At 42.5% G+C, this 18,239-nt stretch overlaps 1 protein-coding gene across 1 annotated transcript in view; it reads left to right on the top strand.

Moving 5' to 3' along the window:
• FAT4 (FAT atypical cadherin 4) overlaps positions 1-15,717 on the top strand; it is a 121,412-nt gene extending 105,695 nt beyond the window's left edge. The window contains exons 12-17 of the mRNA XM_031504679.3: positions 1,556-1,641; positions 2,666-2,845; positions 3,872-3,996; positions 5,119-5,333; positions 9,988-10,249; positions 12,223-15,717. Coding sequence (XP_031360539.3) covers positions 1,556-1,641; positions 2,666-2,845; positions 3,872-3,996; positions 5,119-5,333; positions 9,988-10,249; positions 12,223-14,102 — 2,748 coding nt within the window. The 3' untranslated portion in view covers positions 14,103-15,717. The remainder of the gene's footprint in view (positions 1-1,555; positions 1,642-2,665; positions 2,846-3,871; positions 3,997-5,118; positions 5,334-9,987; positions 10,250-12,222) is intronic.
• Positions 15,718-18,239: the final 2,522 nt, after the last annotated feature.

The following is an 18,239-nucleotide window of genomic DNA, read 5'->3' as shown; positions in this document are numbered from 1 at the left end:
AGAAGCACTTTGCTTATTTGTATGGAAAGAAATTCAAGATAAGCTTCCATTAAAAATAGCAGATTGAACAATTTAATCATAGTGTAGGGCATGATTTAGGGCTAAAGGCTCTGAATTTATTTGGTCAGTACTGTGCATCAGCCTGCAGCATGCACTGGAGCTAGCATGGCCAGTCTGTGAGGATTTCAACAGGCTGTTGTTACCAAACTTATTTGCAGGCAGTGGAAAAAAACCTCTGCAGAGTAATGATGTACTGATAGCCAGTGCTGCTTGCTCAGCTCCCATAGAGCAATCTAAATCAAAATATAAACTGAGGCATTGTTAAAGGTGGCATTTGATTTGAATTTGCTGTAAAACTGTACCACACATTTAGCTGAAACATGAGGAGATGTACAATGTGGAGATTATGTTTATTTTTCTGAAAATTTGTTTTAAGGAATAACTAACCTTCAGGGTTGGTTGGGATTTCTTTTTTTCAGCGCATCTGTTATTAATAAATCACTGTGGGGACAATTCTTTGCTAAATAAGGAATAAAATAAAAACTCCTTTTCAAATCAGCAGGAGTTATTTCATTATTCTAGTGACAGCTTTGGTTAGACTTTTATAGATTACAAATAGAAGTGCCATGAGTAGCTTTAGTGTAAATAAGTTGGATGGATAGTCACAGAATCACAGAATACTTTAGTTTGGAAAGAACCTTAAAGATCCTCTGCTTCCAACCCCCCTGTCACGGACACAGATACCTTCCACTAAACCAGGTTGAGGCAGCCTTGTTGTCTGTGACTTGATGGCTTGGGGATAAAAATAGTAATAATAATAAATAAAGAGTAAGACTGCTGTAAGTAGTGGTAATGCCTGGCACTTCCCTAAACATCAGCTTGGTCTCACTTTAGGTGTCCAGATGCTTCTCCATTATCAAAGTTGAGATCCCTCATGACCTCTTAGTCAAGGGGTTACCTTAAGCAGGTCCATTTGGTGACTTTTTGAGTTTTATTGAGTGGTTGGTTATTATTTTTAACTAGTAATCTCAGTGTTTCTACTCCCAGGGTCATTTTTTTAAACTGGTAATCTCAATGTATGTACTCCCAGCTTTTGTAACATGGTTTTTATCAAGTTCAATATGTTTAATGTCATGGTAAAGCCCCTGAAGGAACTCCCATTGTGATTGGAAGGGGCAGCTTTTTGCTTAGAACCATGTCAGGAGTAGGATGTAGGAGCTAAAATAACTCCAGTGTCCAGGAGTAAAGCAAACAAGTATGAGAGAAACCCTGCCCAAATGTGAAAAACTGGTGTTTAACTCCATCTCTTTATGAAGCAGACAGTTGGCTTCCTCTGTGTTCGTATCCACACCTTGGTGGTGTCCAGGCTGTGCTGGCAGAGTGTGGAGTTGAGCAGCGGCTCTGAAGCACCCTGCAATCCCGAGTGACATTGTGACATAGAAGCGCTCCTTTCTAGACAAGTCCTTGATATAATGCACTTATGCATAAGTATTTCATGTGGTTTAGGACTAAAGCTTTGTAATATTCAGCATATTTGTGTGTATGCCTTTTGCAGGCAGCATCCCTGACAGTGGATTCCTGCTCCGAGGACCAGGAGCCAGGCTACTGCACTGTCAGCAGCGTTGCTGTTTCGACTGATTGGTAAATATTTCTTCATTTTGTAGGGTTAGTTTGAGGTTTGGGTGGGATTTTTTTGGAATAAGTTAAGAAGAAATCTCCCTGTAAAGCCAGAGAAAGTTGGAGTAATGATAAGGCTCCGAAATGTCAGTTTCTTACATCTTTGCAGAAGCAAATAAAATTTTCTGCATGTGCTGCTGCTTGCTAGGTCAGGCTACATTTCTGCATGGAACTGGATCATAACAAGGAGTTTGCTCAGAAATCCCCAGCTCTTGATACTATCTCTGTCCCCAAGCTCTGGTGGCAGTCAGGAAATGCACAGCCATGAGTAGTCTGCACTGTGAGATAAATGAGGTTAAGATCTATTGCCTGATGATTTGGGATCATGTGTTTATTTAAACTGCACCTCTCATTGCTCATAAAGATGTAGGAAATAAAACCACCTGATTAGTGCTGTCATTAAAGTAATATTAACAGTAATTACTTTGACATTGTTTTCAGGTGTTTTCTGTTACAGTTTTCAGATCATAAACAGTGTCCAGTAAAGAAATCAAACTTTATTTCTGGTGTTTACTGTAACTAACTCAGTAGCCTTTGGGTCACATCTTTGGCGATTACAATAACTTTAATCCAAATCACTTCGGCTAATTTCTTAAAATAATCACAATCATGTTTCCTGCCACACCGGGTTTCCGTGCTAGCAGAGGTGTTACATCTTTGTAAAACAATAAGTCCATCCTCCTGCTATTTAAGTTTCATCTACAATCTCAATTATAGTTGGGTAAACAGCCTTTTCTGTTGTGATCTCAAGCACACTGCTCAGTCAAGTGAACAGAAATTTTGACATGCAAACTGAGTGTGAATTTAGAGTCACAGCCACTATAACTGTTAGTTCAAGTGCTGTTGATCTCTGTGTCCCCTTCTAAATACGAAATACCAATTTGGGAAGAGGAATTTTAGCCACAGGCTGTAGCTGATGGTTGCAGTTCCTGTGCTGTCATCGCTATCCTGATGTCTGGTACTGATTAGTTCTGTTTCTCCTTCACAGGACTCTCGATGTACAGCCAAATCGAGTTACTGTCGGTGGCATCAGGTCTGTGGAGCCCATCCTTCAGAGGAGAGGACAGGTGGAAAGCCATGATTTTGTGGGCTGCATAATGGAGTTTGCAGTCAATGGACGTCCCCTGGAGCCCAGCCAGGCTTTGGCAGCCCAAGGAATCCTAGATCAGTACGTCTGCTATATATGGGATCAAATGGACCTGTTTGCAATAAAGGAAGCTGTCATGAATGCTATTCCATTCAGACACTAACAGATATTTCTTGTTAGAAAAAAAAAAAAAAAGGCTGTAGAACCTACTGTAAAATGTGGAAAATGTAGGAAGAAAGTGAATTTATATTAAAGGTTCACTAAAGATTACAGAGTCTTAAAAACAAAAGCAGCATCATTACATTTCTGTTGTCAGTGATTATTCAAGTTGCTTTGTGGGCTGAAATTGAGTAGCCCTTGCTCTTGCATTTCTTTATAAATTCCACCTGGTTTGTACTGTACTCATACTGTTTGCTAGCTCTCTACTCCCTTTTATTTCCTCTTAATCCACCACGTCTGTTCTCTCATTTTGCCTCTCAAGTATCACTGAATTTCCCTCATATCCTCTGAGTGGTCTTTCAGAAATGATGAACTATCCGATTCTGTTGTTTTTTCCATCTCAGTATTTGAAGTCATGGTTGTAGCAATAATGTCAGTCTTCCATCCAGATTTCCTCATTCACGCTTGCTCTCTCAACCCCCATGTTTGCACTGATCATTGTAATACAAAGGCTCTGGCAGTCTGCAGCATAAAAAAATGCCTAAAAAGGTTTATTCTCTCTTGCACAACAGATAGCAGGAGTTTGGCTGTCTCTGAATTCCTTCCTCTTTTGTAAGACTGCTATAAATTGATGCTGAAAATTGGGATCTGCTTAGAAACTTGAGCTGTCTACAGAGATTGTTAGAATTACAGAATGGTTTGGGTTGGAAGCGACCTTAAAGGTCATCCAGTTCCAACGCCCCTGCCATGGGGCTTCTACTAGGCCAGGTTGCTCCAATCTCCATCCAGCCTGGCCTTGGACACTTCCAGGGATGTGGTGAAGAGCCATTTTTGCAATTCTGAGGGGAAGAAAGGGAGTACCATTTAAACAGAGGAAGTGTCCCAGCACATTTTCTCTGCCTATTTATGTGCACTTTTTTCAGCATCTACTTTTCTGATTTGTTTCAGGTGTCCCAGACTGGAAGGTGCTTGCACAACCAGCCCCTGCCAGCACGGTGGCACTTGTGTCGATCAGTGGTCGTGGCAGCAGTGTCACTGCAAGGATGGACTGACGGGGAGGCACTGTGAAAAATGTGAGCAGAAGGAGGTTTCACTGTCTTTAACATACACCTCACTGTGGCTCAACCAAAGGCTGTTAAGAGTTTCTTCTCAGGGCCATGGGATAATGAATTTTATAAAATAATGAAAACAAGCAGCATGTTGCCTCTTAAGTAGCTTAAACGTCCACAATGGACTGTTGTCCTTTCGTGAGCTAAAAATGGCAAGAACTTGAATACATAATGTTTTCTGGTCTGTAGATCGCATTTCAGGTAACTTGCAATCATTTAAAGTCCAGCTTCCCAATAACATATAATCCCTAACTAAAATAAAGGTATCCCATAGGAGGGATTTGCCTGCTATGAGGAGGTAAGAGGGTAAGCGAAAACCCCTTCACATAAACATTGGGTTCATGTGCTTATGGCTTCTACAAACTAAAGTCCTTTTCATCAAATTGACTGTGGATTATATGCAAGAAAATATTGTAAATGTAAATGAAAACAAGGCATTTACGCTCGGGGGTGATTAACTCTCATAGGAGTAGCTCTGTAAATCAGTATGGGATTGTTCAGGAGAGCAAAGAGATTTATTTCCGTGTAGTTGTAGTATAATGACTGGGCTTTGTTTTTTTTTCATGTCCCATTATTGTTTAGCTGATTTATATGCTTTTATTGCACCGGTTTACAAAAAGAATTTAACCATAATTTTAAAAGCATTTGGTAGTCAATGCTCTGCCTTTTTTGTTCACTTTTTTTTTATGCCGTAACAAATAGAAAGTCATTATCTCTGCCCTGAAGAGCTTAAGAGTTCAATATATCATGAAACCCCGATGCAGTAATGGAAACAGTAACATCCCTGGGAAGGAATTACAGTTCTGAGAGCCAAATTTTTTTCCCTACTCCCTCACTTGTTCCCTAGCGAGTTTTAATTTACTCTTGACTGATAGCAGCAGTAAATTACTCGCACACTCCCACTCTCAAACACACATTCTGGTGGAGGCCAAAGAATAGAGGGGCTGCAATTGCCATTCACTGCTGCTCCCCCTCCCCTTGACCTGCTCTGAACTTGATCTCCGAGCGAGAGCGGTCGCGATGGGGCAGATGATGGCTGGAGCTGGGAGGAGCCGTGTGCTCAGCGCTTCCCTGTGCTTGTCCCAGATGTTACTGCTGACACGGCCTTGTCGCTGGAAGGCAAGGGGCGCCTCGACTACCACATGAGCCCCAGCAAGAAGCGGGACTACCTGATGAGACTCGGGGCTCGGGGTGCCGTGGGCCACCCGGGCGTGGAGAGCTTGGAAGTGAAGTTCATGACGAGGAGCGAGAGCGGCGTTCTGCTCCACGTCCAAGAGAGCAGCAACTTCACCACTGTGAAGGTAAGATCAACTTCACTACCATGAAGGTAGGATTGCAGCTAAGGCCGAGTTGGATTTGATTGGACTGCCTCGTGTGCAGTGATCAAAATCGCGTTTTTCCATTACTCTTTCTGCTTCCTTTATGAAATATTAGGTCTTTAACTGGGACTAGGCGCTGTTCCAGTATCATTCATCTTCTCAACAATTCCCTTCCTATTTGCCAAGGTATCATAAGATCTTGATGGTTTTATATCTAATCAGTTTTGTCTAGACTCCAAATAGTGACTGTTTTAAGGTGACGAGAACGGTGCTCATTGCCATGGTTATTATCATCATTACACTTTACAGAACAAATCACTTTGTTATTGGCCTTTTATCTTCTGATTTTTTGAGCCTTGAACCCAGACCCTCCTTAAGCTAGCAAACGATTGCCAAAAAGTTTTCATTAATTCCTACCAACATGGCTCAAGCTTATCAAACTAGGAAGTGAGGGATAACTTGAATTCATGAGGTTACTCACAGACCAATGTCAATATCAAATTATTTTGGCATACATAACTGAATTAATGCTTCAAATGCCACACTGTTTTGGGGCTTTTTGTTGTTTTTTGTTTCCTCAAAGAGCTTATTGCTGCAGAAGTTACCTTTCTCAAGAGAAAGTGATGGTTCGATTCCTGGCGATGACTCAGTCCATTTACTCATAACTCTAAATGAGTACAGCAGTGATGTTGGCAAGCCCCTTTATTGGGTTGGTGTAAGCTCCAAGTTTCCTTGACTGCTGCAAGGCTTTCCAACTTTTTCTTCCCTGACTTTTAGAGAAATTCATACAGAAATTCACACTTTCTAAGCTTCAGCCCCATGGATATCCTCCACCTGCCTGGTCATTTGCAAAGCTTTCCTGATACACCGGCTGCATTAAAGAAGCAAGTCTGCACTACTTCCCTGGCATATGCTTTTACCACATCATTTCATAGGAAGTTTCTGCCAAGCTCATATTAGCAGATAAGATGTCATTATTTTTGACTTCTGGAGAGAAAAAACCTTTTTCTCCCCACCAGTATAATTTGCTAGGTGAGCTCTTCAAGTGTTACTGGAAAAATAAAGAGAGTTGCCTTTCCTGGCTAAAGAAATAGTGCTGTGTTTATACAAACACTCTTGTTATTGTTAATATTGGTGAAGTTATACAAGCAAGCAGAGGGTGTCAAGTCCCAGCCCCAGCTGTGCAAGGGAAGAGAGCAGAGGTTTGCCTAGTACCAGATGCAGAAGTTTGAGGAAGGAGCCTTGCTGGTTGCCAAGCAGTTCCCAGGTGATGCTAGTTAGTAAAACTGCAGTAATTTAACTGTACCTAGTGCAGTTATGGCCTCTGCACTAGTCCTCATTCCCAGAGTAGGTATCACCATGAGTATTCCTCTCAGTGGGGGCCCAAGATGCCAGTGAAGCCAACCCAGCAAAGGTCTCCATGTCATCTCCATCCACTCCTGGTACAGAATTACCTGTCATTACAATTCTTGTCAGTCTTCAAAAGACAATTTTATAATTTGATTTTTGTGTCTTTTAATATGCCTGTTATCCAAAGTATTAGCATTCAGAGAAAATCTGACATGTGTTTTTAATATTGAGCCATGCTAGGGGAAAACTACAAGTCCTGTGGCTACTTCCATGCCTTCACGTTTTTCCTGTTGTAGCTAATTGGTTTTGGTGTGGCTGGGATTGGGGTAAAACTAGGGAAGTGGTAATAAATCAGACCCACTGAGATTGTGAGCAGTTGATTCACTAAATTATGGCTGTAAACTCCCTCCAAAGAACCCAGGAGGGGACTTTATCATATAAAGGGATCCTTAATTCAGGAAAGATGCAAATATTTGCAGATTACATTAAATAATTGTCAAGTTCAGATGGAAAACACTTCTTCCAAAATCCACTACAATAAAGAGGCTCGAGCGTTCCTTATTGATAGAACTCTTTGTCACAGCTAATTTTCCTACAAGTGCATGTTGCAAGTAATTCAGTTAGAGGTAATGGGATAAATGCAGCGGGTTAAAGGTGAAATTGCTTGTCTTGTCTTGCTTTATCTAGAAATCTCATCTGATTTCTACATTAAGTTAGTATAAATGGAGCTCTAAGATCTCTGAATTGTACAGCTAGAGGATGTGGATTTCCTTTTACCTATATTAGGTAACATGCTCCTGTGTGAGGGGTGGTTGGGCACTGGCACAGGTTACCCAAAGAAGTTGTGGCTGCCCCATCCCTGGAAGTGCTCAAGGCCAGATTGGATGGGTCTCTGAGCAACCTTTTCTCTAACAGTGTCCCTGCCCAAGACAGAGGGGTTGGAGCTGAATGATCTTTAAGGTCACTACCAGTGCAAACCATTCCATAGTTCTATGCATTTATCATGTTGTAGGAACTAATCAGAACATAACCCTTTTAAATGACATCCCATTCAATGGCTAGTTTTAAGCCCAAAAAAACCCAATTTGTTCAGCAAATATGACTTTGAATATTAGTAAAGTTGAATCAGCCTTGTAGTTAGGAATATGTTTGCTTTAGTGGTTCATTCTTGTCATTATATTCTACTTGTCAGTTGCTCAGCCATTTAAATAAAACCCAGAAATTTGTGTTACTCAACACTGTCAACTTCAGCCTTTGTTTCAAATTTAGAAACATGTTCTGCTTCAAGGCACCATTCCATATCTTTTCCTGATTGAAGCAGTCACGGACCAGTCTTGTCTCTGGAAATTTTCTTTTCCAAATGCCCCTAGTATGTTATTTATAAGTATTTTAGCATTAGTCACATGCTATTTTAAAGATACAGAAATAGGATTAAAGAATAATGAATTACTGTGGAAAGTATCAGTTGCTGACAGGTAAATAATTCTACAGGTCTTTTCTAAGATGAAATTGAAAATTTTGTTTCTGTGCTCAGTCTTCCCTTAAGCTTGGAGCATATTGTCTGGCATAGTGTATTCCTTTCTGTTTACATAAATATTAAAATACAAGGCAGTATTTTTATGGGGCATAAAAGAATAAGACATAACAAACCAATTACAGGTTGCAGGCATAAATATATGTATATATTCAGCTCAGTCAATCTTTTTATAAGTTATTGTGGGAAATGGTGTTTAATATGTTTTAATAGTCTGTGGGCTGTGTTTGTAAATGTGGGATTTTCCTTGGGCTGTGTGATAGTTTAGACACATGCCACTTTTCTTTTATCAGTAACAAAAGCATCCTGTCTGCAAGACGAGCTTTATCAAGCAATACATTTTCAAATAGTCTGAATTACTGCCTTCATAAATGAAGTGGATGCACATATTAACCATTGTTGTGTCCTCCATCCAAATGGAATACGTGCTAGATGCATTCATTTAGGCAGCTGCCAAGACATGAGCGTGGTCTTACAGCCTTATTAAAGCTGGAGTGTCTGAACAAAGTCCTCAGCTTGCATCACCAGAGAAGCAAATCCAGAACATTTAACAGTTGCTGGAAACGAGAGCAGCATTCTTGTAGCCAGTGTGTCACCTCACAGTTCTTCCCAGGTGAACCTTATTTTTCCTGGAACAAAGGATACAAGGCTTTGAGAGCTTCCAGCAAACCTGGAGCTGTGACCTTCCCTGGACTCTGCCTGCGCACGTCCCGCACGCTCAGGGTACGGATCTCGGACTGACCGAGCCGCAGTGGGGAACGTGGGATGGAGAGCAGTTGTTCCATTTAATACGTGTGACCAAACATGCAGAGTACCAAAGGAAACTTGCAGCAAGTCTCAGAGCTGTCCTCCATGAGTTTACGCAGTTCTTTACATCCTTAGGAGGTCAGCCAGCATACCCAAATTTATGCAATATTTGAGAAACTGGCAGGGTTGGATGTTGGGGATTCTTTTTAAGCTCTTACATCTTAAGAGCAGAATTTGCACTGATCTCATTTTGGGATCAGAGCAAGAGGTTTGAAATCCTGCATCTCATGATTCAGTAGAATTGTAAGGCGTCATTCTTAAGAGAAAAAGTCAAAATATTCTTCCTTTTTTCCCTAGCTGTTCACAAGTTTTAAAGCAGTTTACTCAAGAAAGTGCTATTTGAAAATTCTCACAAAGTCATGCACTTTGCAACTCTTCAGAAAGTTTTCTGAAATAGACCAAAAGTTTTCTGCAAACTTCCAATTAGCAGAAAAATCAGATATGAAATGGGGCTCTTGCTCAAGGCCTGCCATGCCTTATGCATTCCTCTTGTGTTGTAATAAAAACTGGATGCAATTTTCTTGGGTGAAGATAACATCTGTTCACTCTGCTAAGCATTTTCCACACTTGCCTCGAAGAAGGGGGAAGAATTATTCTTTCTCTGGTTAAAATGTGTTGTCATGTGCATGACCTATAGCTGGCTGCTCAGTACAATTAGCCAGGAATTGAACGGGTAGCAGCTCTAAGATGCAAATTTTCTGCTGAAGTTTCTGCAATGTGACGTATTTAGTTCTGGCCAGATTTTTCATACTAAATAATTAAGGCCTTTTTAGTACAAAGCAATTGTCTGGGGAAAAATATTTGGTTATTTGGGAAAACACCAGCTTTCTATTGCACCAAAGCCATGTGTTACTGTAGCTGTGCTGAGCAGGCATCACACTGATTGCGTGTGTAAGGAGGTTTGTGACACCATTTGAAAATTATGTGTTGTGTTCTTCTGACCAGATAAAAGGTGGGAAGGTGCACTACATATCCGATGCTGGAGTTGCTGGGAAAGTGGAAAGGAACATCCCTGAGGTGTATGTTGCAGATGGCCAGTGGCACTCGGTCCTCCTGGAGAAGAACGGCTCTGCCACCATCCTGTCGGTGGACAGGACTCACAGCCGGGACATTCTCCATGCCACCCAAGACTTCGGTGGCCTGAACGTCCTCACCATTTCTCTGGGAGGAGTTCCATCCAGCCAACCTTTCAAGAGCACAGCTGCAGGTATTTTTTTCCCCCCCTCAAGTACTGTAATTCTTTATCAGTAATTGGTGTACACCCATCCTTTGCCAGAGAAAATGTAAATTGAATGAGTAAGGATTACAGACTTTGTTCCTTTAGTACACACTGCAGACTTCTTGTTTCCAAAAGCAGGCAGTCCATCTGCAGGGCTTTTTTGAGACAGGGGGGTTGGTTGTCTGTACATCAATTGCTGTATTTTTGTTACCCCTTTGGAGAAGAAAGGAATTATTCTTTACCTGAGTCATGATCTGGAAAATCAAGGAAAATCTTTCATCTGGGCAAAAATGCTAAACAAAAACTTTGTAGGGATTTGGTAAGTACTGCAGGATTTAACCTATTATTTATATGATTAAAATATTTTCTGCAACTCAAAGGTCCTGCTGCTTTATCCTGCTGTAAGATGAATAGGATTTATTTCTAAGCAAGAACAATAAGGAAGCACCCTCTGACTGATGTCTAGCTGTTAAGGAGCAAATCAGTCTCCCTGAAGAGTTAAAGTAACTGTCTCAAACCCTGGAAAAAGTAGATAACACATATTTGATATCATTTCCCAAGTGCTAGGTAAAGATGGAAGTGATTTTTAGCTGCAAAACATGAGATTCTCCAGACAATACAGATGTATTTTTCACATATTTCTATATTGAAAAATCTTCCTGGCTTCATGAATTGTGACCAGATAAAATATTTTTGAGTGGAGCAAATTTACACTTTGCACTTGTGTATTGTGAATATGTATGAAATGTGGTACAAAAGCTTGTGGATGCTGTGCTGACCTTTATCCTTTTTACATGTATATTTTATGAGCAGCATGTCCATGGAAAAAGCAGAGGCTTTAGGAAAGCTGGAACAAGGAAAATTGAGGACAGTAACCTCTCACCACTGCCCAGTGCTGTGGCAGACAAATTAGGAATGTCTGGCTTCCATTAAGCACACACAGTCCAAAATCCCTTATTCATATGATTTTATTTTATTTTAATATTGGATTACATTGGGTACCACATACCAAGGATTTACAAGGCTCTGGTATAAAACTCTGCATGAACTCAGAGTGAAAAATATCTGCAGTGCTGTTAAAGGCAGAAAACACACGAGGTGACAGGGCCGTGAAGTTGCTGTGTCCAATAAAATTTCCAAATCCAGGTAGATATGACAAATATTTTATCACATCACATCAGTACTACAAGGAACCGCCACGTATGCAGCAAGGTGATCGTGACCTTCGCTTGGGCTCCCAACTGAACCTAAATTTTCAACCCTGAGAATTCTAAACCTTTAATAGCATCTCGTACAACTCAAGTATATTTGCTGTTTCATGACAGAGTGCTATCCATCTCTGTGTACCATTTTGCCACAGCTCCAAGCGGAGATCACTGTAAGGTTGCACTACCTCAAAACCCTTCCAGAAAGGATTTAGTCAGGGGAACACAGGGGATTATTAGGCTGGCAGAATACTGGATTTTCCTGTGACCTCACTCAACCACTGCACACAGCCTGGGGATAATTCCATCTCCCTGGGCTCTCACAGCACTAAAACTTGTTGTAGCATAGCCCTGCAACCAAGGTATGGGAAGTTTGCGAGAAGGCCCCTCAAGATTCAGAGAAACAAAAGCATTGCCGTGAATTTAGGGGACAGGAGGCTTAGCTGAAGTGCAGTAGGCAAATTCAAATAATGTTTGGTGCTAGCACAGCCAAGCCAGCTGCCCTAGGATTCTCTATGGGAAATGATGATAAGTTTTAGAAATATGGGAAAACAGGGAGACAAAAGCATTTCAGTATATTGAATGAAGTCATTAGACATCATATTTATTCAAACTCAATTTAAAGACATTAAGTGCTGTTAGAATAGATGGTAACTTGGCTTATTTAGTGAACAGTGGAGCCCGTACTGTGCTGTTGACAGGGCATACTCAGCCTTCAGCTCCCAACAGCTCTGTCCCTTTTTTTCCCTTTCTCAGGCTTCAGCGGCTGCATTTCCTACATCAAGTACGGCGGGGAGAGCCTTCCCTTCTCCGGCAAGCACAGCCTCGCCACGCTGTCCAGAACAGACCCCTCGGTGAAGATGGGCTGCCGCGGCCCCGACGTGTGCGCCAGCAATCCGTGCTGGGGCGAGCTGATGTGCATCAACCGCTGGTTCGCCTACCAGTGCGTGCCCCCGGGCGCCTGCGCCTCTCACCCCTGCCTCAACGGGGGCAGCTGCGAGCCCGGGCCCCACGCCACCTTCACCTGCAGCTGCCCCGAGGCGTACGCGGGACGCACGTGTGAGACCCTGGTGGCCTGCCTGGGGGTCCTGTGTGCTCCCGGCCACGAGTGTAGGGCGGGCGTCGACGGGGGCCACGTGTGCCTGCCGTCCGCGCACGCCGCCGAGCTGTCCTTGCCGCTCTGGGCCGTGCCGGCCATCGTGGGCAGCTGCGCCACGCTCCTGGCGCTGCTGGTCCTCAGCCTCATCCTCTGCAACCAGTGCCGAGGGAAGAAGTCGAAGGGGCCAAAAGAGGAGAAGAAAACGAAGCAGAAGAAGAAGAAGAAAGGGAGCGAGAATGTGGCGTTTGATGACCCTGACAACATCCCGCCCTACGGTGATGACATGACCGTCAGGAAGCAGCCCGAAGGGAACCCGAAACCCGACATCATCGAAAGGGAAAACCCTTATCTCATCTACGACGAGACGGACATCCCGCACGCCACGGAGACGATCCCCAGCGCCCCGCTGGCATCCCCCGAGCCCGAGATCGAGCACTACGACATCGACAACGCCAGCAGCATCGCGCCCTCTGACGCTGACATCATCCAGCACTACAAGCAGTTCCGGAGCCACGCTCCCAAGTTCTCCATCCAGAGGCACAGCCCGCTGGGCTTCGCCCGGCAGTCCCCCATGCCCTTGGGAGCCAGCAGCCTGACCTACCAGCCTGCCTACGGGCAGGGCTTGAGGACAACATCCCTGAGCCACTCGGCGTGCCCTACTCCCAACCCCCTGTCTCGGCACAGCCCCGCACCCTTCTCCAAATCCTCAACGTTCTACAGGCACAGCCCGGCCAGGGAGCTGCACCTTGCCATCAGGGAAGGGAGCCCGCTGGAGATGCACGGCGATGTCTGCCAGCCCGGCATCTTCAACTACGCCACTCGGCTGGGGAGGAGAAGCAAGAGCCCGCAGACCATGGCGAGCCACAGCTCCCGCCCGGGAAGCCGCCTGAAGCAGCCCATCGGGCAGATCCCGCTGGAGACGTCTCCCCCGGTGGGGCTGTCCATCGAAGAGGTGGAGAGACTGAACACCCCTCGCCCCAGGAACCCCAGCATCTGCAGCGCAGACCACGGCCGCTCCTCTTCGGAGGAGGACTGCAGGAGGCCTCTGTCCCGGACGAGGAACCCGGCCGACGGCATTCCCGCGCCCGAGTCCTCCTCCGACAGCGACTCGCACGAGTCCTTCACCTGCTCCGAGATGGAGTACGACCGGGATAAGCCCGTGGCGTACACGTCCCGGATGCCCAAGTTATCCCAGGTCAACGAGTCGGACGCGGACGACGAGGACAACTACGGCTCCAGGCTGAAGCCCCGGCGGTACCCGGGGCGCCGCGGCGAGGGCGGGCCCGTGGGGGCACAGGCGGCGGGCACCATGGCCGGGGACAGCTCCCTGCCCGGGAAGCTGGGGCACCAAGCGGGAAGCTTCAACTGGGACAACCTCTTGAACTGGGGCCCGGGCTTTGGGCATTACGTGGATGTTTTCAAAGATCTGGCATCACTTCCTGAAAAAACAGCAGCAGCAGCAGCAGCGAGTGAGGAAAGCAAAGGTGGTGCAGCGAAGGCGGTTTCCAAGGAGGGGGAAGCAGAACAGTATGTATAGGCTTTGTCTCCTGGTATTGCCACTGCGCAGAGCCACGAGGACTGCTCAAACCATTATATGGTTGTAGAGAAGCCAAGGTCAGCATCTGATCCCCAGGCCAGTCTGGTTGGAGGAGACTTTAAAAATAATAACCATTATGCTGCTGAAAGAGACTTAAGACATTTTTAATTTAATTATGCTTGGATGAATTTATTTCTCCTGCATGCATTGTATTTGCAAACCAGATATTCGGCATGCAGCCTTTGGAAAGGATTTTCCTATTTACCATTGTTTGGTTCGTGGTTCTTAAATTAATAATGCTTTGTTCTGGAAATGAACTAATTTTTTGTTTCAATTGTAAAGGATGTGCATATTGTCTCCAGCTACTAACATGTTTTGTGATGCAAGAGTACTGAGGATTCCATTTTCCTTAAGAAGTGCATGGAAGTAAGATGGTGAATGAAGGAACTATAGTAGTGAGGTGTCTCAGAAAATGTAGTTACCGTATCCTGCAGTTGCTCACATGTGACTTTATGGAATAAATCAGCTTGAATAATTGCTGGCAACAGTGCTTGCTGTAAGTCTTATTCCATACAAGAGGTGCTAGAAGCAGCTCAAGCCAGTCAGCACTTTAGGAGTTTTTTTTTTTTTTCCTTTTCAGTTTGTTTATTTGTTTGTTTCAGGTTCCTTTCTCTCTTTTTTTTTTTTTAAGTTTTTTTGTTGGCTTTGTTTGTTTTGTTTTTATTTGTTGGTTTAGTTTTTGGTTTTATTTTTTTTTTGACAAAGCTGTGTGAGAGCTTCTGAATCTCTATGTAATGTTTTTGGGGATGCTTTCTTAATCCTGGTCCCTTCCTGCCCCTCCTCAGTAACTCCTGATGGTCATTTGTCAGCCCATCCCAGCCCTCTGGCTCACAGCAGCAAGGGACAAACCTGTCCATTCCCACATCTCTTGGCCTCCAGCTTGGCTGTGCTGCTGCTGCAGCCTGTGCTTCTCCCCTGGTTCCATTTTCCCATCTGTACCGTGGAAAGGTAGGAAAAACACTCAGTTCCCTGCCTCACAGGGGTGTTGTGAGGGCTAATTAGTTAACTCGTCTGAAGTGCTTCCACATTATAAAGCACTATAATAAGTATTATCATAATTATTATTAAAGCACTGCCTAGCCTCTGTGACCTTGGAGTGGCATTTTCTGCATTCTATGATTTTCTATGGTGGAAACTTTGAAGAATTATTTATTGTATAAAAAATTACTGCACTCTAGCATTTTGAAGCAGATATGAGGGAAAACTACTTGTAGATTCATTAACGTAGCTTACCAGTTGCCCCCAATGCCCTAAAGTTGTAGGTGAAATAGAATCTCACAAAGTCCTTACATCTTCATGCAGATCTGATAAACCTGTTGTACTGTGTAAAAACTTCAATTTTTTTTTTTTTAACCTAAGCTGTGTTTTTTATATCAATATTTTCCTATGCTGAATAGTTTTCTTACTTTCAGGGAAGGTAAGAAAAATACTTTTTTTACATTTGTTACTTATGTAACATCCATATTTTTCACATTTTGATAAAATTGTAACATACTGTATGCTTTCTACCTGTAAATGCCAATAATAGAATTAAAATATTTATTTAAAATCTTCAGTGTGTGTTATTGGAAATCTTTTGTCTTTTCTCTCTAATTTTGACTCCTTGATCTTCACTTTTGGGGTTTAAGTTATAAGGTGTTTGAGCTATATAAACTTTTTAATCAGAAAACAGGCTTTAAGAAGCAAGTTTGTATCTCAGGAAGATGGAGAAGAGTATCATGAGGTTGTTGAGCTTAAGATAATGTTCAAAAAATACCAAATGTACTTCGATATTTCTAATGAAACAATAAAAGCTGTATTTTAGTCCGTAGAGTTTTATTAGCAGCAACTGCTTTCACATTTATTTACCACAATTTCTACCTCTGCTCCAAGCTGGAGCTTTCCAGTACACAGACAGTGAGGAGTGTGAGAACAAGATCTTTCTATCATAAAGCAGCAGTTGAACAATAAACAACTGCATTCTTTATACTTAAAAAAGGATAAATCAGACTTGGACAACTTCTTGGAGAATGCAGAGAGTGACAAATTTAAGGCTGCAGGCAAGAGGTGAGTTCTGAGGTTACACTTTGAATTAGTGGGAAGTGTGAAGAACTTAGAAAAAGGACAACAATTCGGGGGGAGGGGGGGTTATGTGTATTTTGTTTGGTTTAGAGTTTATTTAGTCTCAAAACTGCAAATTAGGAACCAGATCTTTTTGGCTAAAAGTGCTCGCAACTTCATCATGGCCTACAAAAGTGAAAAAGATAATGGGCCAAAGTAGCCCATATTGGTATGTAAGTAGTTTCATCTGAAATAACATGAGTTCCACAAATGATTTCAGAGTTTGAGGAGCTGCTGTAATTAAACATCTGTTAAAAAGCTGTATGTTTAGTTTGAATATTATCCTTTAATACAAATTGTACCACATCCAAGCAATGCTTTTAATAACACATGAAAACTTCAGCAAATGAAAGCTTTTAAACGTAACACCAAACATATTGAGGGCTGTGTTATGCTTGTTAAGCATTCTGAATTTATCAAAAAGTTTTGCTATGGGGAATAATATGCAGTGTGGACTTAGATAAAATACATGTCATAACTTTAGCACAGTTTATAATTTATCGAGGGGTAATGTGTTCCTCTAAATTTTGACACTTTATGGTAGACAAATGTATATTTTACTGGTTTCCTTGTTTCCCTGTTTCTGAAAGGCGTAGAGATGTTTTTGACACTTAAACATACGATCCATTCCTGCCCTTTTTTTATAATTCTTTCATGATGAGGATCAGCAAAGGGTTCCAAGTGAATCATGCAGAGCAATTATCCAAAGTTACCGTTGTGAGGGAGTGAGCTGCATAATTCCCCTGGTTCATCATCACAACTACACAGTCCTGTTTCAAGATGTGGGACATATTATAAGTCATAAATATGTGGAAAGAAAAACAGTCTGCACCTCTCACTGCGGTGCACAGGAGCCTCCAAACACATCTCATGTCAGTAATTTTTTCTCTAACCTGTCTTTCTGCTGGTAGAATGCTTGAAATGTCTTTGCCAACTCAGGTGGAGATGTTTTCTCCTGATGATGTTACTTATTAGATGAAAATGAACAGAGAAATGGCAGATTTACTTGGCATTCTCTAGAGAATCAAAAGGAAAATATGAAAAGGAAAATAAAAGAATGCTGTGATTTGTGGTAGATGAATAAATGAATAAAAGGAGAGAAATCTAGACGTAGCAATTCAAGACTTTTCAGTATTTTTCATCAAAGTTTTGCAACTTTAAAACCACAAAATTAAAAGTAAAATGGTTACATTGAAAAGTAATATAAAGTCCCACGTTTTGGTGAAAACATCCCCCATCCAGGATCAGACTGTGAGTCTATGCTGCAGACCACAACCTGTGTCAGGGAGTATCGGTTAGCAGTGCAAAATCCAGCTGGAGCCACGTTACTCCAGTCTGGGAATGAGAAGGCTTGGGGCTGGAAGGGGGTGCAGGATCTCACTGATGTCTTCAAAAGCAGGAGATGGAGCCAGCCAAAGGACTCGAGCTGCCCAGTGTTCATAAGGTAAATGAGATGTGGTGGAAGATCTTTGAGAGTACTCTGTGTTTTTATTGTAGACTGTGATTTTGAAGCACAAAATTCAAGTAATAGTATTATTCTTCAGTGTTAGGATGTGTAAATGGTATTTTCTTATCTAGATTCTAGAAAAGACTTATAATTATGGATCCTTTGAAACTGGGAAGGACAATTAGGAGAAGAAGATGATTAAGAGAAAAAGTTGCTATTTTATTAGGTAGGATTGAGGGAAGAAAGTGAAAATGTTGATCTCTCTGCTTTATCTGCCTAGCATTTTACTGTTCACCCTTTTATCCGTTTCTATGACCATCCTTTCCTTTGTTCTGTGAAATTAGTGTTTTGTTCATCCCAATGTGCTCACTTTGATTTTCTATAAAGAGCACTTAATGAGGATGACTGACAGCTTGTGTTTAGGTTGTCAACACAACAACCTTTTTTTAAAATTTAGATATTTGCCCCAAAACTCAACTGGCCTTTCCTACATTTTGCATGAAGTTCACCTTCCATTCAGCCATGTTACA

This window comes from Lonchura striata, chromosome 4 (genome assembly GCF_050655825.1).
Source record: "Lonchura striata isolate lonStrDom1 chromosome 4, ASM5065582v1, whole genome shotgun sequence".
Taxonomy (NCBI): domain Eukaryota; kingdom Metazoa; phylum Chordata; class Aves; order Passeriformes; family Estrildidae; genus Lonchura; species Lonchura striata.
Note: the sequence above shows the minus strand (reverse complement) of the source record. Positions and strands in the feature narration are given on the sequence as shown.